Source organism: Emys orbicularis, chromosome 4 (genome assembly GCF_028017835.1).
Source record: "Emys orbicularis isolate rEmyOrb1 chromosome 4, rEmyOrb1.hap1, whole genome shotgun sequence".
Classification (NCBI taxonomy): domain Eukaryota; kingdom Metazoa; phylum Chordata; order Testudines; family Emydidae; genus Emys; species Emys orbicularis.
In genome coordinates this window covers 137,245,431-137,254,094 of record NC_088686.1, presented here as the reverse complement: position 1 = coordinate 137,254,094, position 8,664 = coordinate 137,245,431, and the positions used below count along the sequence as shown (strand labels likewise).

General features: G+C 48.3%; 1 protein-coding gene across 1 annotated transcript; it reads right to left on the bottom strand.

Annotated features, from left to right (window-relative positions):
- Positions 1–2,708: 2,708 nt before the first annotated feature.
- Positions 2,709–6,944, bottom strand: LAMTOR5 (late endosomal/lysosomal adaptor, MAPK and MTOR activator 5). The gene is made up of 4 exons (XM_065403628.1): positions 6,793–6,944; positions 5,531–5,592; positions 4,475–4,592; positions 2,709–3,084 (listed from the first exon to the last, which is right to left on the bottom strand). The coding sequence occupies exons 1-4, from the start codon at positions 6,825–6,827 to the stop codon at positions 3,024–3,026; spliced, it is 276 nt and encodes a 91-aa protein (XP_065259700.1). The 5' UTR covers positions 6,828–6,944; the 3' UTR covers positions 2,709–3,023.
- Between the last annotated feature and the right edge of the window lie 1,720 nt (positions 6,945–8,664).

The following is an 8,664-nucleotide window of genomic DNA, read 5'->3' as shown; positions in this document are numbered from 1 at the left end:
AAGAAGCCACGAAGCAAAGGAGGCAGACCTAGCGCCAAAAAAAAAAAAAAAACAGCCCCCTAAGAGCAGGGCCTTTTGGACTTTATCCCTCCCCTCAGAAAGTAATTAGCATATTCAAGGCATTTCAGCCCCACCCCTTACCCAAGACCGAGGGTGGGGAAATGAAGCTCTCTGCTAAAAGTATCCTGCTTGGAGGAAATTTGAGTCCTTAAAGTGCTGCCCAAAAACTGCAGGGGAAGGCTTGAGGGCGGCCATGCGGTTTTGCTTGTTAGTCACCACGCAGGCCAGTAGGTGGCATCAGTGTACAAAACCAGCTTCCAGTACAGGAGCCACATCTGAACTTGTGTGTGTCCATCTTAGCAGGTAGAGATGGGGAACCAGAGACAGAGGGATTCCCTCCCTGCTGTATAGCAGGTACCATAAGCAAGATCATATTCCTTAATTCACTGTTGAATGTTTGTATAGTCCTGACACACGGACTGCCTGGAGACCCTCCTGAGGCATGGTGCTTGGCACCTGCCCCAACACTTCCAGGCTAAAGCAATGTCTTCACTGCCAAAAATGGTGTTTTTACTGCAGTGAAACTAATATGCATTAGCTAGCCTGCTGTAAAACCCTAGTGGAGGCAAAGCACTGTAGTTTTCCAATGAGGTCAACCACTGATAGAGGTATAATGTTGACGTCACATGGTTATCCTGTAGTGCTTTGTCTCCTCTAGGATTTTAATGTAGGCTAGCTAACGTGTATGATCACACTGTTAAACAAAGGAAAACATCTTTTTTGCAGTGGACATATCATACACAGACAGATTTGTGCTGCAAACGGGGGAGGAGAGCTCCCAGTGAGTGTGATTATTATTAATTTGCAGTGGCCACAGGTGAGACCTGCAGCTCTCATCTGCAATCCTAGGCTCTCCCGCAGCAGCTCAGTTCATTTCAGGAAAAAGTGGCATAAGCTTCAGTGCAGCAATGTGGAGGTTCTTCTGGCTGTAGAGGCTCCCATTGGAAGTGGCTTAGGAAATCTGCTACATGAGAACAGAAACACAATGGGAGCAAGCTTACCACCCCCACAATCAGACTGTAGTATTCATGTGTTGCTCAGCCTCCCTTATTCCGTTATCTGCTGTGTAAAGATTCTGTGCCCAACCCTATTTTAATTGGAACACCAAAAGCTTCTGATCCCCTTTTAAAAATCCAGCACAGATCCTGTCTCATCTCAGATTTGGTACAGCAGCCTCAACTGTTTCACTATCATTAATGTGTTTAAACCCCCTCCAAAATACCACAGCCCTCACTCAGCTAAGAGCAACGAGCCTATAAACATGAAAATGAATTTAAAGAAAAATTTGACAACTTACCTTACTAGCAGAGAGTGGACAGATTTTCTCAGTATATGTTTGGTGTAAGCATGGAAGGGCTGGGGAAGAGAATACATCTGCTGTGTCTGCTCCTCAGCAAATGTAACTTTTCCCCTCAAGTAACTCTGTAGCTACATGTGGCACTGAACTTTATGTATTCATTCCAGATAACAATGAAACTAAGAGGCTCTTAATGCATCCTGGACAGTTTAAGAATATACTCTTTACTTACTTTAATGCATTGTTTGGTAACTATGATTGATCACTTGGGAAATTAAACTACTTGACATTTCACTTCCTTACAAGAGATTTGAAATGGGGTATTGGTCAAAGCTATAATGGCGAGAGACCATAATCAAGAGAGCTGTAAGAGTACTTCCTAGTCCCCATTGGCACTACAGGAGGTTGGAGGGTACCAAATGCAAGAGGAACAGCTTTTAACAGTCACACAGGAAGTTTGAAAAGTAAAGATCCTTTTGGCTATGTCCCTATCGGGGATTGTATTGCTCTGAGATTTAGGACTAATAGTTGCACCATTTTCCTGCTAATGGAATGCTAAAAATCACTGGATCTAGTATTGTATATTGATGTTGACATGATCCACTCTGAGTCCACCACTACCTATCTATCAATACTGAAGAGGAACTAAAGTCACCTTTCTCATACTGATTTAAAACCATGCAGTAAAGATATTTGTACCTCCATGGGTTTAGTAATTGGGACATTGTCAGGTCAAATTTGGCCCCATATCTAGGTTTTGAAAGTAAGCTTTTACCATACGTAAAACAAATGTTTTCCTATATATTTGAACACCGAGGGAGGGAGTTTTTAAACAATGTTTCCCCTGCAGTGTTTGCAATTTTAACAGTATCATTAGGGGTTAAAGTGCGAGAATCGTGATGTGAAATTGACAGCTTGACAAATCCATTTCCAGTGTCAAAACAATAACGAGAAGCAAAACACTAAGTAGTGCCATTGAACTTAAAACTTCAATTTTAAGCCAAGACATTTGTAACAGACAAGGAAACGGTTTATAAATGTATGTATTTTTAGCCAGATGGGATTAAAGGTGTCCTACAAAGAATCTTACTGGGGTTTGGCTCTTTCTTTGATGTATAAAGGCAACCTGCATGAGTTAAGCTTTCTGCTTGTTTACCTTAGGGGGGAAAAAATCAGCTTGCCTGATGTTTTTGAGAGAGGACCATTGGGAAGTGCAAGGGATCTTTATTGTAAGATGACCACCTTAGTTGGAGGGGGGAGGATGATGTATCTGTAAAAGTCTGTCTCTCTCTATAGTATTAGTCACTGAGGTTCAGACAAACCAGCATTCAACTGAAGCTTACATAGCCAGCTGCGTATTTCATCTCAGATAATTTATTGAATTCAACAAGTAAGGCCACAGGTTAGGGTATTTGATCATTACACAAGCAAGGTAAGTTAAACCACATTCCATGCTTGACAGTAAGTTCTGGGCTGTGCTGGAAGTTAGACCCTGACTGAAGTACAGTACCAGTTTAAATAAGGAGGGAAGCTACCACATATTTAAGATTGGCCCAAAATTAGTTCTGCAAGCACTTTCTGTATGAGATCAGCAGAGGAAATAGATCAGTCCAACAACAAAAAGTTGGTCCAAGGGTGGAAAAGAACCAAGCAGATGTATGAAAGGTCAAGATGCCATTTTGTGCACTGCCACAGTGATGCTGTCATGCTTCTGGATCATGATGTTCCTGAAATAAACAGAAACCATTATTGAAGATAGCTATAGCTACTACAGTCCAGAAGAGTTCTCACACTGCAGCTAATCTGCAGGTCACTAACAGAAGTTTAGTATCTGCTGCATGCTGTTAGAGAGGAAGCACTGACTAGATCAGCGTTTCTCAAATGCAGCCACCAGGGGCTTTTCTTGCAGCCACAGCCTCCTGGGTAGTGAGGGGGGAAAGCAGCAGCCCCTGCCCCCATCTGGAGCTAGCCAGTGTGAGTTCCCCACCTTCCCAGGGGCAGTGGGGCTCAGGCTTCTGCTGTGGGGTGGCAGACTGCAGCTGCATGTTGGCAGGCTCCATCCCCCAAACTGCAGGACTCGCCATCCCCCGCTGCCTCCCTATCCACAGCTTAATTTCTCTGTCCTGCCCTCCACCCCACCCCTTGCCAGGGCTGAGTAAATCTGTAGTTAAAAGTGATATTTGTATGTTTGTTAATATCACTTTTCACTACCTCCTAGCTAACTAACAAGTCTGCTACTGTGAAAAGTGATTACACGTACAAATATTACTTTTCACAAATACAGACTTACTAGCTAGCAAGTCTAAAAAGAAAACGCAGCCAAAAAAGCAAAACAAAACCAGAACATGCAAAGCACATTGTGTTTTTCTGTTTAGGTCCAGTAAATAGAGACAATTGTACATTATTATTCAGTCTGTGAAAAACCCCTACATATATAAATTACTATGATTTGGACATATATATGTGCATATTTTTTTTTTTTTCTAAAGTTAATTAGGAATTTTAGGAAAAGTTGTCATGGTGGCCACACTGAGGCCACCAAAAAAATTGTTGAGAACACCCCTGGATTAGATCCTGTACACAAAGGACTCCATTTTCCATCTCTGCCTACTCTGAAAACATTTGGGCTCTAATCTTCCCACCTAACTCAAACACCTCTACGTACTTCAAAAGCTTGAAGTATGGGAGATTTCTGGCAATCAGGTCTCCCTTCTTTTGTGAAAAGTTTTCAGGAGGATTAAAACAGGATCATAAGGTCGAAGTAGCCATTACAAACATGCTGCAGGAATGACTAATAGCTAGTATTGTATCCTTATCTGGCAGCAGCCTCTCTGCTTTTTGAAGCATGCAGTATGTATAGAAACAAGGTTACATTCATCCATGCCTTAGGTCCCCAATTTTAATAAGCAATCCACATTCAAGCTCCAGAGAAAGGCAAGAATGACTTTCCTAGAGTTGCTGCCATATGTGCCACTGGGGGTGAAGCTTTCTAGCCTTCTATCTGTCATTGTAACCAGGGGCACATGAGCAGAACCACGTAGAAGTGAAGGAGGCTGTTCTAAAGATCTAATATTCCCAGAGGATCCCAATGATAGAGATACAGCTCCAGATGCTCACCCATTATCTGACTCCAGACACACAACAGGAACATCAGTAGGATCTGAAGTTAGTTTGGCTGCCTGCTGGGCTAGAACTGATATCACACCTGCATGTTCATCTGAAAGGGTTCCACGACCTATAAAATACACACGTCTTTATGTAAGTGTAAAACTCCTCATTACATGGCAGTAACTACGTAACCAGCCAGCCCAAGAATTTAGTTGAACTGTGTGCGCTAACTGAACCAATTTTCCAGTTATCCCAATAATTGCTAAAGCATTTTAAGGAGTTTTCCCTGCCAGTGCTTACCACCACATTATCTGTACCCTTCCCAGATAAATATGGTCATCACAACTGTGATTTTGGTGGATTTATATAGTCATATTTGCAGCATACCCTAATGTTCAGTATCCAGTGCTGCCTTATTTCAGGAAAACCCATTCTTTTAATTTTGACTGAAATAAGAGGCTAATCTGTTTACCTATAAACCCATCAAGATACCTATGTCAATGGCAGGCTTTACAATTACAGTTCATTCTTGGGCTCCTCATTCCACATTTTGTCCCCACCTTTTAATTAACTGGCCAGTGATCAGATGATACCTGTTACCAAATCAGCAACAGCTGTGTCTTATACTTCAATTGTTGTGTGTGCTAGGTCAAACAGGAACCTGGTCCATAGCACCAAGGCACCCTAGCTACAGCAATACAGATAATTTCATTATTGAAACAAAGGCTAGTTGTTGCCCCTATACACATTAGTGGGGGTTTTTTAAAATGAGTTAGTTGGCAACCACTGGTAAAGACAGGCAGGCAGACCATGTACACTTTGATATTTCCAATATTGGGACAGGAGAGAGCAAGAATAAAACATGGGATTTTAAAGGAGTAGGAAATGGAGAGTTTTTAACAGAAACTGCAGGGATCTGCCCAAAGCTGACAGACAGGAGATTTATTTTTCTAGTGTGTATTTTAAAGCACGTACACACTATTTCAACACGAAAATGTTCCTGGTACAACATGAAAGTGGAAAGGGGCCCATTTTCTGAAGCGAAGGAGCTGCTTTGTTACTTACAGCCAAGGTTCAGGCCTTGTGAATCTGTGCACAGAACTCCAACTATTGAGGGATTCTTCATTCTAATAAAGATAAAACCTGAGATCAGCAATTTAAGCATTAGATGGGAAAGAAACAAATGAGACATCAAGACAGCAGTGAGAGCCTCACATAAATCTGAAACAATTTAAGAAGTGCCATCTTTTCAGCCCGATAAGATGACAGCTCCCTTCGAAAGGGTGTCAAAACAGTTCAGGGTGGAGGGAAAGCAGGAACTTTCATAACTGCAAAATGCATTTCATTATTTAGAAATGCTGGTTAACTTGATAACATCTCAGTCAGCCAGTGGGGTAAGCCTCACTGAGAATCCCCTGTTCAGAATGGGGGTTTGCTTCCATCTGAGCAAGAGAGCAGAAAAGCTCTAGGACTTTTGTCAACAGGAAACCCTGCTCCACGGAAGCAGGAGAGAAAAGAGATGAGGGAGAAGAGAGGGTTCTCAATTACCAGGGAGAAAAGAGCGAAAGTTGCCAGTCACCTGAAAAATTCCTACCCTCTGTATCCCATAAAATAATAATCCCCAATTCCTACCAACCAGAAATCATTCTCACCCCAGCACTTCCTTTTCACACCTACCCAGGTATGCCCATTACATATCCTTCCCATGCCAATGCCTGCTTACCCAATATGTGCCCCCATCCAAGTAACCCCAATGCTCCCACCTCCCCACCCTAGCACTCCACCCCTGGTGTCCCCAAAGAACCCCCCGCCAATCCCGCTCCCAGTACCTGTCAGGTGCCCCAGCACTCCCCCTCCCTCCTGCTAGCGTCGCCCCCTTCCCCTCGCCAGTGCCTCCAACATCCCCAGTGCTCGTTCCTCCCCCCCCCGCTGCTAGTGTCCCCAATGCTCCCCGCGTTCCCCCTCCCTCCGGCCAGTGCCCCCCCAGCGTTCCTCCTCCTCCCCCGGCCAGTGCGCCCCCACGCTGCTAGTGTTCCCCGTGCTCCCCGCGTTCCCCTTCCCTCCGGCCAGAGCCCCCCACCCCAACGTTCCTCCTCCTCCCCGCCCCCGCTCCTGGTGACCCCAGTGTTCCCCGCGTTCCCCTCCTCCGATCAATGCCCCCCCACCCCAGCGTTCCTCCTTCCCCCACCAATACAACCCCCGTGCTCCCCGCGTTCCCCCTCCCTCCAGCTAGTGCCCCCCCCCGGCCAATGCGGCCCCCCGTTGGTGCCCCCAGTGCTCCCCGCGTTCCCCTCCCTCCGATCAATGCCCCCGGCCGCGGCACGTACGTGTCCTCCAGGTGCTGCTCCAGCGTCCCCTCCATGCTGCTCGGCTGCGCTGCCGTCCGGTGGGGGGGAGGGGGGTCTCAGTCTCTCTCTCTTCCGCCCGCCCCTCTCAGCTCCTCCTGTGCAACCCCACCCACGTGACAGACGCTAGTAGCGCCGCCGGACTGCGGCTCAGGAGGGTCAAATTTCTTAGGCGCGCGAATGCTCTGCAGGCGCGTGACCGGGGCTCGCAGCGCAGGGGGCGGGGCCCACGGCTGGTAGAGTCACAGCCCCGCGTGAGCCTGCTCTGCTCTGCATTGTGCAAGGGTCCCTGCTGCTGCATGCCCTGTACCTGGCCGGCAGTCTGCAGAGCCGGGAGCCGCTTCTCCCGTCGCTTAATTGCAGCCACCTCTAGGGAGACACACAGGGCGGGTGGAACAGCACACAGCAACGCCTACCCCCGCACTGAGACCAAAACCAGTTTGGAATCCACTGGGGCCAGTCCCAGGATGATTTGGGGTCTGACGCCCTAGTTTTGAACTTTCACAGCTTGGCAATTTAAGTAAACAGGGGATTCAGCATCCCAAGTAAATAACTCATCCGCCGTCCTATAGAGGGCGTCCCACACTTGACTCTCGCTTTTGCCCAATTCACAGATTTAAATTTTATTAGAGAATATTTAAAAATAAACGGTACAAAAGATTTGAAGAGTCAGTTGTCGGTCATTGGGGGAACATACAGAGTATGGGGGGGATGTTGTTATGTCAGGGTTGGCAGCACACATAATACATACAGACTGTGATGTCTCCAATGGGGGGGGTAAGCGGTGGGCGAGATCAAGACACAGTTGGTAAGCGGTGAGGGTCAATCATCCGCATAGGGGGTACAAATAGTCATGGGTACGAGTAGGTGGGCTGGGTAATGGTGATGGGGCGACCCTCACGTGGTGGGATTCGGTTAGGTTGGGTAGGTTCGGGGTTCAGCGAAAGAGGCCCAGCGGGGGGGAGGGGTTAATAGGTCCCTTCCCCCTTGTGGGTGGGTGAGGTCTCCCCGGCTCACTCTTGGCATTGGCGGTGGCCGGTGAGGTTGGGTGGGTTCAGGGCTCAAGGGATAAGGCCCATCGGGGGGGGGGGGTATACAGGCCCCTTTCCCCTTGCGGGTGGGCGAGGTCCCACCGGCTCACTCTCGTTATCGGCGGTGGCCGGTGGGGTTGGGCTGGTTCAGGGTTCGGGGGGGATATGGGTCCCTTCTCCCTTGCAGGTGGGCGAGGTCTCCCCGGCTCACTCACTGAGTTGTCGGTGGCCGGTGAGGTTGGGTGGGTTCAGGGCTCCGGGGGTAAGGTCCCGTAGGAGGGGGTTTAAGGGTCCCTTCCCCCTTGCGGGTGGGTGAAGTCTCCCTGGCTCATTCTCGGTATTGGAACTGGCCGGTGGGGTTGGGGCTCAGGGGGTAAGGACCCTTCCCCCATGTAGGTGGGTGGGGTCTCCCCGGCTCGCTCTCGGAATTGGCGGCGGCCGGTGAGGTTGGGTGGGTTCGGGGCTCAGGCCCGGGGGGGGGAGGGGGGGGGAGGGTTAGTGAGTCCCTTCTCCCTTGCAGGTGGGCGAGGTCTGGTCGGCTCACTCCTGGTATTGGCGGTGGCCGGTGATGTGTTCCGTGTAGATGTCCCGGGACCAGCGGATAGTGTCTGAGACCATTAGGCGTCTCATGAGCCGTGCGTAGTGACGGCCCACTCCACAGGTCTTCAGCACTCGCTCGTTGCACGGGTCCCAGGCACCCAGGGCCCCGACAAGCAGAGCGTCTGTGTGAACCTCGTAGCCCTTTGACCGCAGGGTGTCAGCCAGGGGGGCGTATTTTTCAAGCTTGCGGGCTCGGGCTACACGGAAGGCCGGGGTCCTGTTC

Excerpts from the sequence above, each read along its gene's own strand:
- LAMTOR5 (XM_065403628.1), bottom strand. The coding sequence starts at position 6,827 with ATGGAGGGGACGCTGGAGCAGCACCTGGAGGACAC. Across the intron at positions 5,593-6,792 it reads GAGCAGCACCTGGAGGACAC|AATGAAGAATCCCTCAATAG; the intron begins GTACGTGCCGCG and ends TATCTTTATTAG. Across the intron at positions 4,593-5,530 it reads ACAAGGCCTGAACCTTGGCT|GTCGTGGAACCCTTTCAGAT; the intron begins GTAAGTAACAAA and ends TGTATTTTATAG.